This window comes from Etheostoma cragini, chromosome 12 (genome assembly GCF_013103735.1).
Source record: "Etheostoma cragini isolate CJK2018 chromosome 12, CSU_Ecrag_1.0, whole genome shotgun sequence".
Taxonomy (NCBI): Eukaryota; Metazoa; Chordata; class Actinopteri; order Perciformes; family Percidae; genus Etheostoma; species Etheostoma cragini.
Window position 1 is genome coordinate 14,922,768 of NC_048418.1, and position 24,822 is coordinate 14,947,589.

Below are 24,822 nucleotides of genomic sequence, written 5' to 3' on the forward strand. Positions count from 1 at the left end.
ATTCTTTTGACCAGTTTGTGTTTCCTTGCCCGTGTTTCACCTCACACCCCATTCTGCATAGTAATTCTCCCTCAAAGCATGTTACTTGTGTGAGTTTGTGTTTTTGCAAGTGTGCTGTGGTGGTGATGTTGAGGGGTTGCAGATAAATCCTGCTTCCTGCTATTCTGGTTGCATGGGCCGGACATAATCTAGGTGAAACCTGGAGAAACAAGACTGTCCCTGAAACACAGCTATGCCTTCTGGTACTCTCTCACTCATTCACACAAACACACACACACACACACACACAAACACACATGCATGCACGCACAAACACGCACACACACACACACACACACGCACACGCACGCACGCACGGACACACGCACGCACACACACACACACACGTTATTTTTACTTGCACTCAAAGTCACTTTCGGTCTGTCAGAAGCACAGTGTAAATAAAACGGCAACCATGGCAAAGTGAATTAGTCACGCTGTTATCAATATACAAGGAAATTGATGAATGGCTGCTGAAAAAGACATGTTATCCTTGTTTTAAGCTTGAAATAATGTTTAATCACAATGACAAGTGTCATCATATAAATCAGAAATTACCTTATTCTACAGTCAGTTATTAAATTATATCTGATGATTTCCATGAGACTGTGAATAGAAAGCAAGGAATCCATCAGATGTGGTCAATTACATTTTTTATTCATACCTTTGAACCTCATTTATCTAATCATGACTTACAGAATATATCACTAATATCAGATGGGCCGGAAAAACTAGAGATTTGGAGAAGGGGAAGAATCAAGTAACATTTCCCCCAAATGGATGTGTTATTGTTGAAATTCAGATTTGACTTTCAAATGCACCCTTTAGTCATCAGGTCATTTCATGACCTACTGACCTCTTTATATGATTAACAGTGTGTGATCATCCTTACTGATGGTTGGAAAAAAAATTGCACATGCATTGGTTTCTAATTAATCAATTTCTAGATTGGTCCACCCAGGGAGCTCTGAGCTGTTGTCAACATGGATTTTATATTGATTACACACTCACTGTTGCCATCTGAACTTTAAAATAAAAATGAAGGCAGCAGAGTGAAGATGCGGTAAATCGCTTAGTGGGAAATAATTCAAGAGGAAGTCTGTTGACAGTACTTTTAAACCACACAGATTAAAATCCATTCATTCACACACGATTGTGCACTCTCTCAACACTGCATTGAGGAGCACACACTGTCTCTTCCAGGAATGAATTGCCAGAGGAATGGCTTAGAGGGATGGCGTTACCTCTACACACACACAAACAAAAGCTCCCACTATTAAAATCACATTTTAAGTTCCTCAGTGACCCACCTCCTGTGTGAAGCAACTTTTTCCTTTTTCTATTTTAAGTAAAGACCAAAGCCCAATTCATCATCGTCTCTCCCTCTGGTTGGTGTGACACGCTCATTTCTCCTCCGTGGACGGACTGAAGGACTCAGAATTGAGATGGGTCACTCGCAGCTCTGTCTCCTCCTCTTTTGGTGCAGATGACACCCACCTCCCTGGGCTTAAAACATGTGAGGATCAGTGGAGCGCCTGGTGAAAACTGATGTGACGTCGCCATGTGTATGCATGCACCTACATTATGCAGGGATGCCCTTGAAACAGGAATCCTATTACATTCACTGAAAAGGAATTTGCATTCACTGAAAATGGATGTGGTCATTATTATTATGGACATATGTCCATAATCACATGTGTCAATATTTTAAATGTGTTTTTCCTCTTATCATTGTTGAGTTAACTTTAAGATCAATTCTGTAACAACAGTGGGTCTTTAAAGTCATCAAACAATAGACGTCAAATTATATGAAATTTAATTGTCTCTGTTTCTTTATATTGTGTTTTATTTTATTTTTACTTTCATAAATAAACCCTAATTTGTAGTATTAAGTTGTTTAATGTTCATAAAGACTAATATTTCAGCCAGCAACCATAGAAGCACCAACACAATACCTAATCATCCATTAAAGGTATTTATATTTGTGTGAAAATGGGTGTTTACATGTTTCTTAAATGTCTGACTGTTAACATCTCTTCTCAATAAAAGCAGAGGTAGTTTGATGTCTCATGTGACAGCAACCCAAGCCTGCTGTTGATGTTTTCATAGCCCAGTGGCCGCCTTGCACCATAAAATGAGAAGACACCTGCGAAAGACACAGACAACTGCTACTGTGGCTCAGATAGCAGCAGTTGGACAGCTTTGAAGTGTTCCTCTCATCTCACAAGTTACAGAGTTCAAGTTGTTTGCTCCCTGCTATCAGGACTGCGTTCTATTCTATAAACCCACGTCATGCTAAATTCCAACGATAGGCTACTTATTTCATTAGGCAGTGTGAGTCATTTTTTTTAATTTTAATTAAAAAAAATATTTTTCTTAAAAAACAGAAAATCCACTCTTTCTTCAGTTGTAATCCACTTAATTGCACTGTTTATTGTACTATGCGCTCAAGATGCCATGTGTTTGTAAAATAAAAAAATAAAAGAGGATAATGTTCAGGGCGTCAAATCCCCTGAACAGCATTTGTTTAGCACCTTAATTTGTTTATATGATGATTTTATAATAAACTGCATTAATTACCCTACATCCATGTGTTGCAATGATTTAATACATCCTAGAAAAATGTAAAAAAAAAAAAAAAGTTATCAAGAAATTAGTAAAAATGTATATTTAAAAAAATAATAAAAATAAAACGTAAAAAATAAAACTCAATATTCCTCACTGGCCATTACGATTTAAAACTAGGTTGTAAAAGTCGTGCAGTATGAGACCTTGAAAATATATATTTTTAGAATTAAACTAGGCCACACTTGACAATACATTGCTGTATGCCACGCTGTATAAATGGGGCATTCAAGCGCTCGGTGCGTAAAAAGGTGTTATAATTAGAAACCGCAGGACCGAGCAGCAGAACAGCAGGTTTTGCAACTTGAAGGCAACTCTGTTCGTTTGTAGGTATCACGCCAAGGCAGCCGGGTTATTCGCAGGTCGGCCTGGATTCACAGTGCCCCTTTATCCCGCCATCCCAGCGCTCACACGACGTCTGCGTCACTTCGTTTCTGACTTCTGACTTAAAGATGCTGCACGATTTCAAGATTCTTATTTCCCCCAGAAGCCTTGTTTACCCGTCCCTGTTTTGACAAACCCGAGTGAATCATTTCTTTAAAAATGTTCATTTGTCTTTAAAATGTGACACACAAGTTTAAGAGGCTGCATTATTTTGCCTTATGAGAGACAAGTGTTGGACCTCCAACCTTTTACTCGTTTGGCCGACGTGCAAACAGAATTCGCGTCTATGGAAACCTGATTAGAAACAGATGGCGCATGGAGCTCGGATCTAACCGAGAGTTAAAACACAGCGTTGTCCTCACTGAGCTGAGCCGCTCATTCAGCCGTACAGGTGCACGCAGTCTGCAGGGACTATCCGGGACTCCACATCCATGTTTCATCCCGTCTACCCCTGCCTGCAGGCAGATAAACCTCCACACATCTAATAACCGTCTATCAGACAGGCCTAAAAACAGCTTATTTGCGTCAACACTGAAAAAGGACGCATGTTTAATGTGAATGTAATTCCGGTAAACACTCACTTCTTATTACAAGGTAATAATAATGTCAAAACTGAAGGTTGCAAAATCATATTTAAATCCGATTTGTTCATATTCAGCTGATTGTTTCTCATCACAGAAGTCATAGTCATCACGGCTTTGCTCTTTGTGTTGGCTATTGAAAATTATACGATTATTGTAAATTAACTTGACATTTTATCCATAAAACAACAACAATTGTGTAATAATTGTTTACTTTTATGTGCATTTCTTGAACTTTGATCTCATATTCAGATGACATGATGATTAGATAATTATTGTTTTCCTAAATACACCTATGCGCTGCTTCAGACAATAATAAGTGATGTGGTCGCCGACAAACCATCAATAGAGGTTATTTTGAAATCAGAAGTATCTGCTTTGGGCCAAACAAGATAACAGATATAGGCCTATGTCGTTTCGATATGTCATATCGTAAAGGTTCGGCCATCAGAGCCGTTTTTTGTCTTTGCTATTTGACCCAAAGCAGTGAAGGAAGTTGCGCATTTTCAGGAATGTAGCGGAACGTTTAAGGAGAAAGTGGAGTGAAGCGTCATCCAGACAGGATGGAGCAGGCGTCCGCGTGTGTCTTCGTGCGTTAAGGAGCACCAAAAAGACACGGGCCCCTGATTCACGAAATTAAGTCCTGAATAACATCTGATTAGCTTTGTAGTTGTTGTTGTTGTTGTTGTTGTTGTGGTTGCAGCTATTTGTAAGAAATAACTTAACCGTCTGGAGCTCATGTGGGGAAAAGTAGGCCTATAAAAAAAAATAGCAGAAATAGTAAACCTTTATTTTTTCTCCTTCTACTGGCCTGTGAGGTGAAATTACATTTAAATGAAATGTGTACCTGTGTAACTGAGGAATCATCTCGGGACAGGATGCGGGCTTATTGTTAATTACAGTAGGCCTATATGTTCATTTTTAGTGCAAATCTACAAGTTATATCCCTGCAAATGCCTTTTGTACCTTATTTCTGAAAACTTTTAGAATGACATTATTTACAATTTTATGGACACACACACACACACACACACACAAACACACAAGCTGCGCTCTAGCCTTATTGTGTGTGTGTGTGTGCTACGTCCTGTTGTATTGTTGATGGTGCTCTGGCGGCCGACATCCTCCTCATTGACCCCCGTCTCCCTCTCAGCCTTTTCCGTCTTATGAAAAACGATTCCAGCTCTCTGATTGAATTTTATTCCTTCCTGACCTGGTGTATTCTGCGAGGGCGCCATCAATCTTTTGACTAACACGACGTTTGTTTATCAGACCGATACTCGGGACGTCTCTAATGGCTTTTATGAGCCTGATTATAGTTGGTGCAATCGGGGAGCTGGGGAAGACAGACGAGCAGCATTACATCGCGGTTACTGAACAACTCCTGCATTTTCTTTTCGTTCTTTAAGTTGTTCACAACCATCCACTGTGCCCCCGAGGCCTGCGTAGTTAGTGTGCGCATGGCCTGCAGCTGTATCTCTCTGCGTGTTTAGTTATGATGTGTATTGTTGGTCTGTGGAGGCCTGAAGCTGACGAAAACGATAGGACCAATCCGCCCAATCTAACCCCCCTTCCATCGTTCACAATCACACTATGAAGGTTGTAGTTTTGACATGCTCCTTGATCTGTAGTCTGGATGTGTTACCACCCCCTCTGTTTCTGGCAGAAAGGAGACATGCTAAACAAATTATTCCCAAACTGTATGTAAAAAAGTTTGGATAGAAATTAAAGCATCTCGCTTTAGAATATAAATGTGCAAATTATGTGTGTACTAATTGTTATAATGATTATATTTATTAGCAATAGTTCTTTTTTTATCCTATTTGTTACCAGATGAGTAGGCTATTACTGTGTTGTAATATTTCAATAAAAACTCAGATTTATGTTTCTACTCTAATAAATAATAGTTATAATCTTGAGTTTGTCATAAATAATTATTATCATTAGTAATGTTATGATTGTTGTTTTTGTTGTTATTGTTAGTAGTAATATTAACGTGTTATTAATATTGTCCAGGCATGGACTGTATGCGCAATTTGACGCACATGCCACACACACGTCCATCCAAGCAAAAGCTAGTTTAATTTATTTTGTATATGCTGTATATATTAATGACATGTAAAATAAACATATTTACGTGACAAATAAATATTTAGAACCCCTCAAATAAAAAGAATAAAACATATTATAAATCAAATAAAAATAAGACCCTGCTTTGATTATCGGCTGGCGATGAAGGACGTAGACGTATTTCATTTAAATAATTTCATTCGTATATATTATAATGTATAACTAAATAAATATTTTCTATTTCAAAGAAATGTCCATTAGACGTGATTAAAAGAGATTGATTCCCATTCGTTAATGTCACTGAGGGAAACTGCCAACTTGGATTACAATAAGACATCAATCTGACATTTCGAGTACAGAAAGCCAATTTAATAAATACTCATTCTTGCAATTAAATATCCACATACTCTGAAAAACTGGGATGAGTCACGTACAAAAAGAAAGTGACGCTCGTGGATGTCTCCATTCACGTCAGCGTCATGTTACACTGGTGAGAATTCAAACATCAAAACTGAAGTGACAACGGGGATATCTCCGGCATGTGTGGTGTGATATTAAGTAAGCACTGGTATGCGCCAGTAAACACACAACGCAATCCAAAACCAAGTTGGGCCGTGTGCAGACTGGTTCCCAGGTCTAGGCCTTAGGTCAAAATCAACTTCATCTTCTCGCATATTAAGCATTTCTAATATGACAGCACAAATATAAACAGTAGCCTAAAGGAGATATGCGTGTTATAAAGCCAAAAAATAAAGATTAACAGGCGGTTTCTCTTTGGACGTGCGGATACAAATTTGCTTTTTTTTGCCTCTGTTAATTCATGTTTCCTCAATTTTTTTAGGGGGGGAATTTGATAGAAAAAGGAAATAGCTTTTAGTTCAGCAGCGACAGTATATAGGCTGTAGTTTTTTTGGTGAGAGGAACATATTTAAGATTTGAATCAGTGCAGCAGATTACAGTCCAAACATATTGTGATGAACGCACACCATTAGAGAAGAGTTAAACCTCAGAGGGAAAGGTCAGATTTTCTAACGAGGCCTGCGCAGCCAACACGGGCCAGACTGAGTGTAAAATATCACTAGTCTGTGTTCAAGTCTGTAAGAAACGAGGCGTTAACTTAAACTCACATACAATGACAATTTATTAAACAAACAAACAAATCCTTCAGAATACTTTTGCACAAAAGAAGATTTTTTTCAAATAGTACGACGATATACACGTTCCTTTTTCTTACTTTTATAATGGAACAATTGTTTGGACAATTAAAGGCAATTCAATTTAGAAACACGTTGGTGTTTGGTCCATAATATCCGGCTACATTGTTTTTTTTTTTTAGAAATAAATTACTATATGCAATTTACACGTCCTTGAAAACTGACATATCCTTAACATAGCACATAAAAAAGCCACAAAAGCAAAGATTGACTTACGTGTTATTTGCAGTAACACTGATCTTTAGAAAAACCAACATCAAGTCTTTTCTGTTTTTTTGTCTCATATTAGTCCATGTGGTGTGGTCAGGTGAGGTGAGGGGAGGGAGGGGGGGACGTTTGGATTTTACTGGAAGAGTTCAAACACCGTGAGGAAAATATTGAGCCTATTTATTTTGGTCAGAACTTGCTGCAGTCATACACGAAAGCTCCCGAAGTGCGATAGATAGGTTGGCTCGGTGGGAATGACATCTGACAGCTGTTATTCCCATTCACCGGTGAATTATTCAAACCAATTCTTTGGGATTCAAACATCTCTCGGACTGAATGGAAGTTCTGCTGCTGGGCCGGGTACGCTGCGCCCAGATGGCCCAGGTCTCCGGCCTGGTTGAGGTACCATGAAGTCAGCCTCCCTTGGTGCGGAAGGTGGCCCTCTTGCCCAGAGTTTAGATTACCGTGGCTCATGGAGGATGAGCTGGTAGTGACTGAGTAATCTGGCAACGTTTCGTCCACGGTGGTGCTCGGTGCCAAGTGGCTAGACCTGTCCCCGGCGTACAAGCTCATGGCTTGCATGTTACAATGATAGGTTGCATTGGAGGTAGTGGAGATGGAGTTCTGGTTACAGGGCGAACTGTAGACAGATGTCTGATTTGGAGAATAGTTTAAGGACAAAGACGGTGCTATACCTGTCCTGGCGGAGGAAGCGAGGCCAGAGGTGAGCTCATTGTCCCCTTGTGGAGACCCCCGGAGGGAGGTCATGATGTTGTCTACGCTGAAGCCCTGCGTCGAGGCCTGCCCGTGGTGCTGGTGGTGCTCTGAGCTATCCATGCCGATGGACCTGTTGGAGGGGATGCTGTGAGGGCTCCCGCTGGACATGCTGCTGCTGCTGTCCGGGCTCTCGATTTTGGGCACGGTGCTCAAAGAGGGCGAGTCGGCCTGCGGTGGCGTGACTGTCCCGTTCTCAGTCTTTATATCCTGGATCCTCACAGGCTTGGAGCCCTGCACCGGCTGCTCCTGCTCCCGGCCTTGCTGCCTCGGCGGCACATCCTTCTGCAGACGCTCTTCTTTCTCTTTCATAACGTCCTTCTTTTTGAACCGTCGTCTCCTTCTCAAGAAGCTCCCGTTTTCGAACATGTTGTAAGAGTCCGGGTCCAGGGTCCAGTAGCTGCCTTTACCAGGCTTTTTATCATCACGGGGCACCTTGACAAAACACTCATTAAGCGACAGATTGTGTCTGATGCTGTTCTGCCAGCCCTGCTTGTTGTCTCGGTAAAATGGAAACCTCTCCATGATAAACTGGTAAATCCCATTCAGGGTCACCTTCTTGTCAGGCGAGTTTTGGATAGCCATAGTGATGAGCGCGATGTAACTATAGGGGGGTTTGACCATATCCTTGGGCTGAGGTTGTGGGGTGTACGGTCCATATGCCCGGGCCATGCTGGCAGGGTATTGGTCATGAGCAGCATGAGAGTACATGTTCATAGGTGCTGGCATCCCGGTGTATCCCCCACCGGCAGCAGCCCGGTAGTAGCTCGTGTCACTGCTGATGTACGGCACGACGCCCAGTGAGTTGGGACTGGAGACGGAGTAGCGAGCCTGCATGTCTTCTCTTTGATTCGGCGAAAATTAAGCTCCAAAATACGCAGACGGAGAGCTCCACTTATCCCTCCTTTGAATGCTGAGGCGCTGAAATCACAGCTCCTCACTGCTCACTCAAAAAGAAAAACGAGAGGAAATTCTCAACAACAGTGCAACGTGGTGGATCTCAGCCGTGTTTAAGCCGTCCCCATCTCTGTGTCTCTACGAAACGCACATTGAAAAAGTTCTGAACTTTGGACATCCGTCACCAAACAGGACTTTTTGCGCAGTTAAATTCTTTCCTCCTTTTTGCTGCTGGTGGAGCTCCTCCCCGAAGAGTGCACGAGTCGTCCAATGGGAAGTGAGAGCGTGCAGAGAGAGCAAGAACGCTCCCGGCCACACTCGGTTTTTTTTTAGAAAAGCGAGAGGAGGTGTCGGTAACTCCCAGCCCACTCCAGCCAAGACTTCAGACGTGACAGAGGAACTCACATGTACACAACCACATCATGGAGTGCATATTCTTGCAAAGTGTATTACAAAAAGACATCCTCTATCAGACCTGTGGCTGGCAATGAACAGAAAAAAAGGAGTTGACTTTCAAATTTAAATGTGTATCATCCATACATTAATCTGGATATTTTAGCATTATATTCATTCAGATATTGCATCCTGAAAAAAAAAAAATCACAATTTATACCGCATGCTCTCCTGTGGCTGCCGTTCCTAACATGAAGTTTACCATTTCATTATTTTATGAGGAAAGATAGTGACAGCTATGAGCCAAATGGCGTAGTAAAACGTCTTTAAAGGTGCATTTCATTAGTGAGAAGACTCCCCAGCAGCAGCGGATCTGTGGGAGATCAAAGCAGGCAGAGCCTCGCATCGTTGGCAGTGGGCGGTTGAGTGAGATCTCATTACAACGGGAATAAAAAGACAGTTTGGGCTGCGAACAGCCATAGGTGTCAGAGTTTATTCAAGAAAGGGATTGAAAGAGAAGGCAACCAAATGGGATGAGCACGACACCTCACACGAGGGGCTTTTCATCAAAATGCTTGAATATCCGTTGTGTTGGGCCTTTTGACAATGTAGGCTATTATCTCTGTAGCAGAAGAAAAAAAATATTAAATATTTCTTCATTCTTCCACAGATTCATTTATCTATATATCTCTATAATGGACCCGGGGGATTTAGAAGGTGTTTATGGAATTCTACGCGGTGTAATTAATTTCAAGGCCTGACGGTTGAAAGAAGATTATGACCAAAGATAGACAAAAGTTCAATAAGGCCTCTGTGTAACCCGCTGTCAAAGGCGACTGTGCATGAAATTGTTAACGGTCATTGTGAGGCCAAGTTACAGTCCTAATATCGATGTAATTCTCTGCAGGTCGTCTTAATTAAATGGCCGTGCAGTGGCCTGGTGCTCCGCCGGTTTCTCCTTACATGGACCCGGGCATGAACTTTTTCCACCGCCCCGGGCTGTTTACACAGTTCACGACTTAATACCACGGCCTGCCCACCCAGTCCTCCACAACCTTCATTATTTAAGGTATCCACGACTGAAGCAGGGGAAAAACCTGAATGGATCTCTAAATAATAAAACACAACAGACGTATGTGTTGGCTGTTACCACTTGTCTACAACAGCCTAAAATGAGGACAACGTTATTAATATGTCTGTTATGGATTGGTGGAGACACAATCGGCCTCTGCTTTTTTGTTCTAGAATTTAATTAGATTTTAACGTCATTTAATGTTTTCTTTTTTTGGGGCGCGTTCGTAGAATGCCAATTTAATTTTCCTCTTTACACAGTTTATCTTTTCCTGAAACAAAAGGCCAAAATTGTAACAAATAAATAGAAAAAATTAACGACCATGATATTTGGAATAAATGTATTATTACAAATACAAATACGTTAAAATTAAACAGTGTATTATGGTATTAAATCAGAGTTACTCCGACTTTAAAATAAAACTAAACTCACAATTTTTTAAATAGACAGAAAGGGGAGAGAGAAAGAGAGAGAGAGACAGAGAGAGAGAGAAGTTAAAGGGTCATCATAACTGAGAGTTTGGCTCCCTCTAGTGTTCAGCAATTGCAAACATCTTCTACTTTTACTTCTTAAAAGACGACCAAACATGTGATAACTGAAATGTGAAAGATACATTTCAGAAGACTTTTTTAGTTTTTTATATCTTTCTTTTTTTGTTTCTTTAATTTTACAGATGACTGACATGGTGCTGTACCATCCCTGTAGAGTAATATAGGCCTACCTTATTTATTAGACTAATATCACGTGTGTGTGTGTATGCGTGTGTGTGTGTGTGTGTGTGTGTGTGTGTGTGTGTGTGTGTGTGTGTGTGTGTGTGTGTGTGTGTGTGTGCGTGCGCGTGTGCGCGCGTGTGTTTGACATTACTGCCCCCTCACGATTCATTTCAGTACTACATTCAGCATCCCAATCCCTCCCATGCAGTCATCCTGACAGGACACGAGGGATCAGTAATTCAGAAGGCCCTGGTCATCAGATAAGAGAAAGCCATGAACTCGAATACCGGGATGTGCTACTCAGAATACTACAAGCTCAGTGGAAACTTACCTCAATCCCCCTATACTACAGTTTAAACAGATAATGGGATGTGCAAGGTGTGCCCTGTACCCGGCATCCATGATGACAGAAAGTGCAGAGGGGACATGGTCAGAAAGGTTTTCCCAGGCTGATAGAATACATCAGCGTTGTTAAAGGAAAGGGTTGGTGCAGACGTTTATCAATGTAAAACTTAGCCCTTATTCTGTGTTTTTAGAACGGACGTGTGTTTCTTTAAATCTTAGGGGGAGACATGCATTTAGAGCTACTAGAGCAGTGTGTACTCCCTGGGATAATGTGTGTGACATACACTAATCCTAGCTACGGCACCAGTCTACTGGGTTGGTCACGCAGGAACATTGTTATTTGCATCTTGGTTAAATTCTAATACATTTATCTGTACAAATTATTGTTTTGACTTGGTGCCAGTGCTTGACTTGACTGAAAATTATTTTTATTCCTTCCTTCAGATACATTTTCCACAGATTCAGCCTGACCTTTTTTTTCCTGCATGGTTGTGCGTGTTCATCCGCAAATAATCCAATAGAAGAATATTTATCAAGAACTTGAAAATGAGGGATCACATCCCAGCAGGATGGAGGAAGTACAAATAATCTAAAAAAAAGTAATTTTTACAAAAGGGGTTTTACTTTAAACAAAACGAAGAAAGTAATAAAAAAAATGGAAACAATAAAATCTATTAACAATTTAGTCTTGTGAACTTTTCTTTTTAAACAAAAATCATGTTCACTGCAAAATATCACAGATTAGATGTATATCTAATTTACATAAATTTTTAAATTTGAATTAAGACGTTTCTTTTGACATTTTAAGTGTCAGACTCATTCTGCCGGGTGATGTAAGAACTCACCGAGGAGGGGTTACATTAAAGCTTCAGTGTGTCATGTATGGACAACAGCCAGGGAGCATCTGTGATCCATTGTCTCAGGACAACCACAGGATGTGTGTGCTGATGATTGTTGTCCCTGGTTCCAGTGGCTGACACAGAAACCTCAGTTTTCAACAGGATCAGTTAATATACACTGCCGTGCTCACTTACATCAGGGCCGGCCTGCTGTCCAGGGGGTTAAAGAGTAAAGATAAGTGTGTGGGGGGATGATGAAAAATATGGTCCTACTGAATGAAGAGCCATTCAATTTGGGATGGTGATTGCAAAAAAGTTAATTTTACATGTGTGGAAAATGGATTCTGTGCCTTCATAAAGTTTGTGGCTGCGAGAACTGTGAAATACTTTGCATCTGGAAAGACTAACATCTTATAATGAAGACAGAGGAGACAAGTTTGATGAGACATGGGACCCAATACTGAATCATCTTAAAAATGTGACCCCTTAGACGTTGGCTATTTTATAAGACCTCACTGTGACAATTAGTGTGTGATTTGAAGATGTCAAATTCGTTGAACTTTATCTTTAGATGTTTTTATTTATAGTATCCATGCTTACCATGACCGTGGAACGTTATTGCAATCCAAGATGTGCTGTGTTCTTTATGTTCAGTATATTTAGTATTATTTTTTTTTTGGGGGGGGTTTATTTTCCCTTTTCCCTCTCCCCTTTCCTTGTTCTTTTCTTGAAAATGAACAAACACTTTTTCAAAAAAAAGAAAAGAAAATGGTCCTACTCGGATTTATTCCTGACAGTTTATGCCTTGGGGTATGTTCAATAGAACATGAATCATAAATAAATTCAAATGTAGTCATCATCCTCTTCAGCACCATGGACAGAGCTGAGACATTTTAAGCTTTTATTCTTGTACTGTAATGCCACCATGCCTGATCATTCTAATAATCTGTGTAGCACTGTCCAACATGGCTAGTGTCCAACAAGTATTCAGAGTCCGTCGGACCTGGACTCAAAATTCAGCATAATCTGATATGCATCTGATGTGTGATTTCTGTCAGACAGCATGATCCAATGAGTGGGATTTATTATCAACATGTTGTGTGTCATGGACTTGCATGGTTGTGTCTTGGTCATACAGCCATTTGTTGTAACTTTATTTTTTTATAGGTTATATCCAGCCCCCTAAAAAGACTAAATGAACAGAGATTCACCAATCCATCTATCTATCTTGAACGCTTCATTCAAGTCATTCACTCACTTTACACCTTTTTAGGAGAATACAAACGTCAACATCTTTCATCAGAATGAATCAGATGAAAAGACGTGGCAATCCAGAAGCGGCTTCATCAACTGTGTCTCAGGTAAGTCAACCTACCTGTAGGCGGTCCATATCAGAGAGACACAACACTCACTCCAGCGCATTCTGACAAAGTTCACCTTCATCTGTGTTCTATATCCTCATGAATATATGGCCAACTGACTGCTCTGCCCACCATGTTCATCTCTTAAACAGCTTGAAGTCATCAATGTGTGATTATCCATGGCGTGTGGATGAAGGAAATATAATTTGAGCCTTTCAACTTTCAATCACCACGAGGTGGCGGTACAGTAACGTGAAAGCCAACGGGACCCACCAAGAACGGTGAGTTCTCATCTCCGTTTTCATGTCAGAGATCAGTGTTGAATGGGCCTTTTGCTTTCTTTCTTTTTTTCTCCCTAAGTGACCTAATTGTCTAATAACAATCCTTTAGACAGGCTATTTAAGACAATTAAAGCCCAAATTACACGTAAACTATCCTCAGCGTGTGAACCAACTTAAAGAAGGATTAGGCTACACTTTAAATTTGGTCTTTTCGTATTCATATGTGATTATTGTGTAAAAAAAAAAAACGTATACATATCCTTTATCATATGTTAAGCTCAATGCAATGATAGTAGGCCTATATCTGGGGGGACCCGCATTAATGATTTTGAAACTTGAATCTCTGAAATGAGTTGTGATTCATACCCAACCCTTATGAACGGGTGGGCATAACAGGGATGTTCAAAATCGCCCACTAACTGCGCTGTTAAAATGTGTTTTATAACTAGTCAGGCAGTGCGTAATTTTCAGTGAGATGTGAAAATAAGGATAATAATAATAACGGCAATAGGCCTAATAATAATAATCCTCTTGTAGCAGTTGAAAAGAAAGAACCAATGACAAGAGAATAAGTGCTTATAAAAGAAAATACTTTGTGTACAAAACGCTTTTATTGCTAAAACACTTCCAAATGAGCCTTTAAAAATAAATCTTTTTAACCCTCTGAGACCTAGGGCCATTTTTACAGTTTATTGTCCGTCTGGATTTATTTTATAAAAAAGCTTGTAAAACATCAACCCTGTTGTCTAGAGTCAAGATTAGAACATCATTTTTGTTCAGGACAAACTGGGTTATTAGAATACTTGCAGTAAATCAGCAATAATTCCAACAACTCCAACAAAAATTGAGGTTTTGAACAGAGATTAACTCAGGTACGTGTAGCCTACGTATTTGGCCCGTTAAAATGTTGCTATTGCTTATTTACATATGTAAAGTCAGCATGTAATGAGAGTGTGTGGCCATTCCTACATGGTTAAAAATAGGTCAAAGTTCACTGACACTGAGTCCAAGGGAATACTGTAATAGCCATAGGCTACATTCAGCAGACCCCTTCTCCACAGTTGTGTCTTCGGTGCGTTGTCACATGACGCATGGCTTTACATCCTGATAGACACTTTGGTGATGGTGGTGGAGCTGATGATAGTAAGATCCGCCGGTGCTGGGGTGGATTGAAGAGATTCCATTTAGGTTCAAAACGAAGTCCTTCCTGTCACACACAGGAGCTGAGTATCGAGACAGTCCCGCTGGAAACACAGAGGACACATGAGGTCAAATCAGTTCCATAACCACGAGCGATCTGGATTCTTTTTATTCCAGCTGCTGGATAACAACAATGATTTTTAATCTGTGCTATAGGTACAAATTCGTTGGCGCTGCTTGTTAATACGGTGCCCTGTAATGTTTAAGGAGTCGAATGGCTTTATTAATAATCATAAACTATTTCACTCAGTTATAAGAGAACTTCTTAGGTTGCCAGGTATCAAAAGTATCATTTTCAATCCATTCATGCCTAGTTTAGATTCATTGTTACTAATTAATTATCTAGTCTGCAGGTTAGTAAAATATGAATACATGACGTGTTTGTTTTTCTTTACGATAATCATTTAAGTCTAAATATATTGTGTATGCTAATAAATCGTGGTAACACTTTATGATTAAAAATACATTTTGGTGCAGATGCCGTACAGCCGTTTTTTTTTTTTTTTTTAGAGGGCAGCAATCCTCATTAATTAAAAAGATAAAAACATAAAGCATGTATCGTGGCGAAAGAGGTTTTAACACCGGCAAAATGGATTTTTCACTAAATGGCAACCCAAAGTATGTTCTTGGTAGGCTTTAATGGATCTATTAAACAATAGCAAATCTTTTAAAAACCATTACTACAGCCATCAGTGGCAAGCTGTTAAACAAGAAGGATGGGTTATTAGGAGGTCGTTCCAATATGTTTTGTTATGTGCATTAAAGACAGTAAACAACATGAACAAAATAAAAATAATTGAAACAAAATAAGTATCAGCGTGTTTAATATCGTTATGTCACGATGGCCTTTACCATGATATCGACCTTTTTTATTGTATTGTTGGGCTTTTTTTTTTTCTTTCACACATTAGAGGCCTCTGAAGAAACCTTGATTAAAATTAAAACCAAATTCTAAGAAATGTAAATTACCAATAGACTATCTGAGGCACATATAATCGTGCACACACACGCACTGGTGTGATGCATGATGCAAACTGAAACTGCGCGACATTAAAATCGGATCCATTGCTCCAAATTATAGTTTGAGTCTGCCAGGGTACTTTTGTGTGTTTATCTTGTTTCAATTCATTTTGCAGCATGTGGACAGTTAATTCATATTTCAGTCAATAACGGATTCGCACTTGCATTGTCTTGCTCATCCAATACAACTTCATTAAACAGCCTAACCAAAAGTACACTGTGAAAACCTGAGCTCTACAGATTTGTTCAAAGTTCTACTGTTTAACGTAGGCCGGCCTGTGTGATCCCTGAAAGCCTAACTAAATGCACGTGCAAGCATGAGAGATAAAAACAGGGTATATATACATATTAGATATTATGCATATATGTACATAGGCTACAGTGTGGCCCTACCTGAAATCTCAGAGGAATCTCGTGCATTATGGTGCAGATAGCCTTGATCCAGAGAGTAGGATGACATCCCTGTGTGCAGAGCAGCAGAGGTGGGACTGCTTGATGCCAGCGACTGCTGTTTGATGTATGAAGAGACACCAGGTGAACTCCAGTGTGAGGCTGCATTTGCATAAGGAGACTGACAGTCAAAAGTGCCTACCATGGCTTGGGAGGACTGCAGGGGACTGCTGCTGCTGTCCGGGCAATAGTCCGAATTAGCGGACATGTAGGATGACCCGGAGCCTGATGACATATGTTGGACGTGATGTCCTCCACCGAGTCCCTCGAAACCACCTGTCACTGTATTACCCATCAGATCTATGTTGTAGCTGTTATGGCATGCTAATGAGCCTGACGGTGATTGGAAATCAAAGTTCTGCGGCAGCATGGACGCCCCGTAACCGATTCCATTCATCATCCTGTACATTGGTTTCAAAGCTTGGCATTTCCTACGGAACCCGCGAGGTCTGCGACGGAAAGAGCCCTCCTCAAACATGAACTCACTACTGGGGTCGATGGTCCAGTAGTGACCCTTGCCAGGTCTACCGAGACCCTTAGGCAGCTTTATAAAACACTCGTTCAGGGAAAGGTTATGTCTGACGGAGTTTTTCCATCCCTGGTATGATCCCCTGAAGAAAGGGAAGCGGGCCTGCAGGAACTGATAGATTTCACTCAAAGTTAGCCTTTTGATCGGTGAACTTTGAATAGCCATCACAATGAGTGCGATATATGAGTAGGGAGGCTTTTCAGGGCGCCTCAAGGCAGAGTTTCCCTTTTTCCACTTGGGTGATGCATTGTGCGCGCTCTCCATCCCTGGCTGTGCGCTCAGCACAGCTGCATTCAGAGCATCAGGACTGGATCGAGGATTAGATGGATCCAAATGTTGCTTGGAGCTCTCGGTCGTCATGGTTGCGCGTCTTTTTGAACTCGTTCACCGTGGGGACCTATCGTCCTATCGTTCAAACGCGATTAAAGGCTAATGCGGCAATCAAAAGGTCAGTGTCCTTTGTGGTGCTCAGCGCGTTTATAACCGTGAAAATCAAGAAATACCAGCCGCTGTTCCTCCTTCCTCTCCCTGTCCATCGCTGGCAATATTCCCACAAGAGAGGTGGAATAAAGCTCCTCGATTTTGCTTGCGCCTATCCAACCAGCCAAACACAACTCGACCACCTATCAATTCTTAAATCTCTCTCTCTGCCCCTCTACAGTCACCCCCCCCCCCCCCCCCCCCCCCCCCCCCCCCCCCCCCCCCCCCGCCCCCCCCCAAATCCCTCCAAGAAATCGCCAGGAACTACTCCCTCCCCATCTGGCAGGATCCAGACTAGAAGCCGGACGCAGCGCAGTGGAGTAAGACACATCTCCTCCCACGACTTACTTTCCGTAACACCTCTGAATACATTTTTTTACACTAATATTTGGCATGATAACCTGGCTAAATAAGATAAACAAAACGACACAATTTGGACAAATACTTACATTTGTCACGAATACCTGCAATGGGTAACAATGCTTTCTAGTAGTTTAACTTTTGTGAAGGTGTAGAACGAGTCCTGCAGTGTTCATTTGTTTGGGATCTGTTGAGACTCTGACATGAGAGGAAGCATGATTTTTCCATCAGAGCGTGCCAACGTGCCACACAGAGCGCACAGTGTCAATTTACCTCTTGGAGCCTGGAGTCCACCTGGAGAAATAAACTGATTAGAAACTCTAAATAAAGTCTAAAAGAACCATTCGGATGATTAAATATTACAGTATATTTTGTGAAAAGTTGGTTGCGCATTGGATGAGTTTTAGTTGTCCTTAAAGAGCAATTTACCATTATAATAAGAACGTGAAATAATTTCCCACACCAGCAAATTCCACAATCTATCCAAAATATCAGCAACATCAAAGCTGTAACCCCGCTGCGTTCAGGATGCACAGCTGGTTTAAAGGAAATTTACTTTCTATCCTCAGAAGAATAGGCCTACTTGGAATGTTTCTTCCTATCCTATTGTGGATTCGGGTCGAGTTCGCTCAGGATGCATCATTTGTACAAACCCTTTCCTGCGCATGTGTAGTGACTGAGGCGACAGCTATTTGCAGCGCGAGACAGAAAACGTAAATATTGGATGCCCCTATCCGACTGCAGCGAGCTTCATGAACACTGAAAAGTAAATAGTTATGAGGCAATTTCTTTTTGCATCATAAATGATAGAAGAAACTGCATTCATCATTTATATTCATCATTTTATTATGTTTTATATTATTATTGTTATTGTTATTTTCATTGTTATTGTCATTGCTATTGTTAATAGTAATAGTAGTAGTATTGTTGTTATTATAAGCAGTGTGGCCTACGCATGCCCAGTAGTGGCGCAGTCATTGTTTTCTAGAAACTGGTAAAGTTCCTACTAGAAAGAACACTCAGGAAGAAATATATTATCTTTTACATAATGTGTACAACAACATAGTTTGCCAAGGCTAACCATAAGTCCTTTACCTATTTAGACAGGTAGTGTATAGAAGGTTCTTGGCACACTTGGAACAAATTCCCAGCAGAGCAGATTTTACAAGGTGGAGTCACATAAACACACGCCCCGTTAACCATTATTGCCTTGGCACCTATGTGTCGTACTGGTGTCAGTCCTAATATGTCTCCACAATAACCAATGACCAAAATAAAAATACAAAATATATTACAATAACAGCAAACGCAGATTATCATTCATATTTTTAATTTCATTGCGAAGTTTTGAAAGAAAGAGACAACAGTCAAAGTGCATATTTCAACACGGCATTGAGACAAACAACGTCAATGGCCCGTTCAGTAACATTTACAACAAAAATTTGTCTATAAAACATCAAATCTGACATTGCTTTAAGAAGTATACAAATAAGTGTAACACCTCGCCACCACAATGAAGTCCAATTGAATTCCCATCATCAGTGCACATTGATGACTTATGATAATGAAATGTTTTTATTTCTTATATTGCAAGACTGTGTGTGAAAGCAGCCCACAGCCATAGGCGTTTGACACATGCGCAGCACAGGAGTCCATGTAGCAGGCTGGCTTGACGTGTGGAAATGATGAGGCAGGTGCATTTGAATGAGGCATCATGAGATCAACGTAGCGCGGCCAGCTGAAGGCAGGAGCGAGTGCTAAATGTTCTCTGTTTGAGTCCCTCTTGAAGGGTCTGCTCAGGATGCTGTCTATCGCAAATGAACTCGTAAACTTGGTGGTGGGTGTAGTCTGTTGAATGCTCTGCGGCTCCTCGGACACTTCTGGCTCCTTGTTGAACTTTTTATTACCGATGCGCTTTCTTCTGCGCCGGAACACCCCATCAGCAAAAGTGTACTCGCTGTGAGGATTGAGCATCCAGTAATTGTCCTTTCCCCAAGGTCTGGACGGGTCCCGGAGCACTTTAAGAAAACACTCATTCAGAGACAGGTTGTGCCTAACCGAGTTCCTCCAACCGGTGTAGCTGCCTCTGAAGAACGGAAACCTTTTCATCAGATAGTCGTTTATTTCCGCCAAAGTCAGCCGTCCAGAAGAGGAGTCCTGGATAGCCATGGCGATGAGAGCGATGTACGAGAAGGGGGGTTTGGGTCTCCGTGTGTACGGCTTGGACTTGTTGCTGGTGCATGGAGTAACAGGTGGAGGGCTGTGCGCCACGCAGTCTCCATCCGACCCCAGCTCCTCCTCAGCAGAAAGAGGAGAGCGCAATCTCCCCTCTGCAACAGTGGACATCTGGAAATGTTTCATGTCATAGTGTCCTCCACAAAATACCTCCAACGTCTTGCTGTTTGATGAATTGTCCTCTTTGTTTAAGACCTATCCAATTTGCTTCCCGCGTGAAGTCCGGATCTTTTGGGCGTCAAGACGCGGAGTGCTTTAAATTGAATCCGAAGTTCTTCTTAGATATCCCACCTGCCAGAGCTGAAGCCGGTCTCACCTACCAATCTGTTTGAACAGCTGTTTATAGTCGGCTCACCTCAGGACCAACCCAAGAGGGTGGAGTTAAATGATTTCAAAAGATTTGGAGCACAAAACATCTTCACATTGCGTGCATGATAGTCTATACTAAAACTGTGATCACAATAAAAGGTTCCCCATGAGTCTATAATACAGTATTTAGCAATTTCGTGCAGATGTATTACTTTCTCACCTGTATAATGTAAGCTGCCGGACACCTTGGGACTATTTCACCTGAGACAACCAGGTGGCGTATGTTTCCTTTGTATTTAAAGGTGTGGTGCAGTATCTTTTGACAATTTCAGGTAGCACTGTAGCTAGAACTGCTTTCCTATAGATACTCTGCATCCTAATTATCGAAAACCATATATCCTATTCTATTTTTGGAGTGTAATTTTTAAAGAACTCAGTAAAGAAAAGAAGGAAAGATTTTCCGCGTCACATCTTGCTTTCTCTCTCTCACACACACACACACACGCACACACACACACACACAAACACACACACACACACACACACACACACACAGGCACAGTTCTCTACTTGTGCACTTCTTATGATCATGCCAACTTTACGGCCCACAAAGAAACCATTGTTATTGTCTTTCTCTCTCTTTAAACGAATAGTGGGTTTGGTCCTTCCTGTCATCAGGGCCAAGATTGTGGATTCACTTATTGTGATTTATTTTCTTTTTAAAACTCCTTGAGGTTTTGGGTGTTACAGGGGGTGTCATGTGATTCCTAAGGAACAGTGTCATTATGACAATAAGGCCAACAGGTGAGCAGACCGAATGAAGACACTGATCAAATATACCTTTAATAGTTAATGTCAGTGTTCCCTTATCATTCAGTGACGCTCCACAGCCCGGAGACATTCTCCTCCCACTCACTCCTTCAGTTTCATCCGGAAGTCAAGTTGAACTCAACAACCCATCGTTGTATAATTGGTGGTTTTAGGTCCTCCAAATTATCAGAGCAAATCACTGCTTTCATTGGTTGTGCTGCAACACTGTCACTAAATAGACATATGGACAAAAGAAGTATAACCTCATTCTGTACATCACCTAGAAACCAATGTTGACATCACAACAACCGCTGATTTGTTGTTACTGCAACAAGTGGCTTAACTTTTGTTTACGCAAATACTACTTTTCAAGCTGTTTTTCTCAATTTGGGTTACACATGTTTGTGCTGGTGTGAATGAATTTCAGAAGCTAATCTGTTTTTGTTGTCTGTGACACCCAATCCGGTGTGAAGTCACTATTTTGAAAGGATGAAAGGAAGATGGATTCCTGCAAGCTAACCACACAATGGCAACAGCTTAAATGTCATGTATAGTCATTCTAGTCACTGCTAGTAGCAGCATGTGAGGCTGTCATGTGTCTGTGTGTGTTCTTGTATACATCAGGAGCTACTTAACAACAACTGTGCAGGTGAAACCAGAGAGGAATATGTTTGCCTCATGTACTGCTAAAGGTAAATAATGTAGAAAAAAAAAATCCTTTTTCTAAGAAGGCATAAAGGTGTTGTAAGCAACTGTTGGCTTCTTGACTGTTGGCAATTTTATTAGTTTGGTAGTTTTTTTCAGGGTAAAGACAATGTGGACCAAAATCCTTTTATAAACATTTTACACCTGCAGACCCGGTGTTAAAACACTTTGTTAATTACTTATTAACATTTAAATCTACAGATTTCATGTCTTGTTAAAAAGTGGGAAATTGATTTGTTAATTTATAATCAACATTTATAACTGCATTAGTAGAATAGCTTATAATAACAGATCTATAGAGAATGAATACATCATTTATTAAACATTAAGTAAGCCATTAGTTAAAATTTATAAGCCCCTCATAAGACAGTGGTGGCAAAAAACTGTTTTTGTTATGCTAGCATTTCCGTTTTATCATGTCTATCATTCTACAACAAACAACAGTAAAATAGCTTGGTTAACTGGCTTTACTTACTACAATGAACATAGTCTAGAAGCCCCAAGTACTGAATACAAGTATATTTATTGAAGCACGTGTACTGTACTTGGCAAACATATTAATCTTAGACAAAAAATTGCATTTTACAGATGTGTGTTTAAAGGTGTCCCGCACAGTTACATATTCTTCAGTTAATAACTCACTGCCATAAAGTAATTTTACTAAATATCTTATTGTCTCACTCTTTTTTGACTCTCTGTCAAGATCTCTGTTGTGAGATGTACAAGCCTGTAGCTCACGTTGCCTTTCTGCAGACACCAGATCAGATAAGACCGTTTTGAAGCACAAACCTAAAATGGAAAATCTTCATAGTTCAGTTTGAATATTGAAAGATGACACCAATCTCTGAGCAGCTCTCCACAATTCTTGTCATGTTGAAATAGCTTTAGACCTTCCAAGATACAATCGCTTCAGCTTTAACTCTGGCCTTGAGGTTTCCCTTGTTGAAGGGTTGGAATGAGGAACAACACAGAGCCAGATATCAGTGGCTAACACCCTGACAGTTGCTAATGCAGTTAATGTGATTCGTTGGCACTGTGCTCAGTTCAGAAACATTCAAGAATCACAAACTGATGCCAACATAATAAATTGCACTCCACGATTCATGAATTCATCGCACTACAGTTATGCCTGTACCCATTAGTTGAATGAGGACTCTCACTTACAAGTCAGCATGTGTTCCACATAATATATTGGAGCCCTGCAGCGGCTGACTGTCATGGCCCAGTGCCTGTTACTGAGTGTCTGTGTGTTGTTGTCTTTCTTGTGCACTCACCGGTCTGTGGCTGACGTTCTAACAACAGGACTGGGAGTACCTGGCTAGTCCTCCCAGAGACCTGTGTGAAGCATTCCCTTCACCCAGTACCAGCATGTGTTCATCTTTGTTTAGTTACTTCCTTTGTTAGACACTGACAACATGCACCACACATTGTTCACTGCATCCATACCATAAGCCATGAGCCACTGATCCTGACTGGCACAACTCATTGTCTTTCTGTTGGCACTTTTATTTTATTTTATTGAATAAATGACAGTTTGTTACTTAGTCGTCTGTGTCGTAAAGCTGGCCATCAGCTTCTTCTAGAATTTTAAGCTCCATAATGAGTTCCTTCTGTTTGTGGTTGTTTGTGAAGGAAAATAGATTTCCAGTCATTTGATGGACAAGGAAGAAATAAATATTCTTAGTTGACTGCAGGTGTAAAGAACACAGATGTGGCTAAGCACTGCACAGGAAGGATAACAACACATTTTGTTGAATTCATGTAGAGTTGTGAATTATGGGTCCTTATGTTGAATTTGAAATCTCAATTGAAATGAAATGCTATTGTAGGTTTTAGTGACATTTTCTGAAATGATGTTGCAAATATGAGAATAAGGAATTAGATGATAAAGCCTTGAAAATAATTGAGGTGTGCTGTGGCTTGTTTTTAAATGCTTCCCATTAGGAGTAAATTAAATTGAAACAAAGCTATTCTTTACAAGCTGGTTCAAGAGTTGTCTTTACATTTAGAAAAGAGTGAACATTTACAGTATGTCAAATCAGAGAAAAACTATTATGTACTTTTTCTGTATTTTTAAGTTTCTTTTAAACATTTACACGTATCATTTTGTTTTAGTTTTTAAGCCATTTAGAAGTAATATTAAGTAATCAATTATTGTCTTACAAAGCATGTTTGAGATAAATCTGAAACCCCACTTAGTATTTCAGTAGTGTAAACTTTTAGAGCAGATTACACAAAATGTCTAAAAATAGCCCTGTGAAGCTCTGAACCTGACTTTAGTTTGCATAACTCCCACTCAAGGCTTGTGTGTGTGTGTGTGTGTGTGTGTGTGTGTGTGTTTGTGTGTGTGTGTGTGTGTGTCCCTCTATATGCAAACACAAAGCTTCTGCTTGTGAGGCAGCAGATCATATGAGATGTTCAGATGTTTTGCAAAGGATTATGTTGCTGAGAACGTTAAGATCACTGGGTGACTTCAGAGTCAGTGATGTATTCACATGTTTAAAATAGAAACAGAATTTCATGTTGTTTCAAGGCATTCCTTTGTGCTATTTATGGCAGCCATGTGTTTATTATCGTTGAACAATACATCCCACCTCAAAACATTTCATCAGCCACTAATTATAGTATTGAAAATACTAAAATATAGTATTTGAAACCATGTTACACATGGTTTTGCACAAACATGTTCTTAGTCATCATTTGTCTGTTTTGTTGTGTATATTTGGCTCCACATGTTTCTTCATGTACACCTGGTCCCGCCCTCTAAATGCACACATGAAACCTATGGAAGATGCTATTGTAAATCTGTTTATGTGGCTTTTGTTTTGCAAGTTTAATATTTTTCTTTGCTCTTTAATAAGGTTCATGTGTAGGTAAAAAAAGGGACAGATGACAGTTAACACAGTTCAAAATCTCTCATGTCTCTTTA

The 24,822-nt window shown here is 40.4% G+C and overlaps 3 protein-coding genes across 3 annotated transcripts; all 3 read right to left on the bottom strand.

The window, feature by feature from the left end:
• Window positions 1–6,608: 6,608 nt before the first annotated feature.
• On the bottom strand, window positions 6,609–9,072 carry foxc1a (forkhead box C1a). The gene has a single exon (XM_034888683.1). It carries the CDS (start codon window positions 8,729–8,731, stop codon window positions 7,310–7,312), a length of 1,422 nt encoding a protein of 473 aa, XP_034744574.1. The 5' UTR covers window positions 8,732–9,072; the 3' UTR covers window positions 6,609–7,309.
• Window positions 9,073–14,605: 5,533 nt separating this feature from the next.
• On the bottom strand, window positions 14,606–17,646 carry foxf2a (forkhead box F2a). The gene is made up of 2 exons (XM_034888677.1): window positions 16,409–17,646; window positions 14,606–15,039 (listed from the first exon to the last, which is right to left on the bottom strand). The coding sequence occupies exons 1-2, from the start codon at window positions 17,352–17,354 to the stop codon at window positions 14,876–14,878; spliced, it is 1,110 nt and encodes a 369-aa protein (XP_034744568.1). The 5' UTR covers window positions 17,355–17,646; the 3' UTR covers window positions 14,606–14,875.
• Window positions 17,647–19,395: 1,749 nt separating this feature from the next.
• On the bottom strand, window positions 19,396–20,400 carry foxq1a (forkhead box Q1a). Its single transcript, XM_034888678.1, has one exon. It carries the CDS (start codon window positions 20,193–20,195, stop codon window positions 19,410–19,412), a length of 786 nt encoding a protein of 261 aa, XP_034744569.1. The 5' UTR covers window positions 20,196–20,400; the 3' UTR covers window positions 19,396–19,409.
• Window positions 20,401–24,822: the final 4,422 nt, after the last annotated feature.

Coding starts and splice junctions, on each gene's coding strand:
- foxf2a (XM_034888677.1), bottom strand. CDS start 17,354: ATGACGACCGAGAGCTCCAAGCAACATTTGGATCCATCTAATCCTCGA. Junction 15,040..16,408: donor AGATTCCTCTGAGATTTCAG/GTAGGGCCACAC, acceptor CTGTGTTTCCAG/CGGGACTGTCTCGATACTCA.
- foxc1a (XM_034888683.1), bottom strand. CDS start 8,731: ATGCAGGCTCGCTACTCCGTCTCCAGTCCCAACTCACTGGGCGTCGTG.
- foxq1a (XM_034888678.1), bottom strand. CDS start 20,195: ATGAAACATTTCCAGATGTCCACTGTTGCAGAGGGGAGATTGCGCTCT.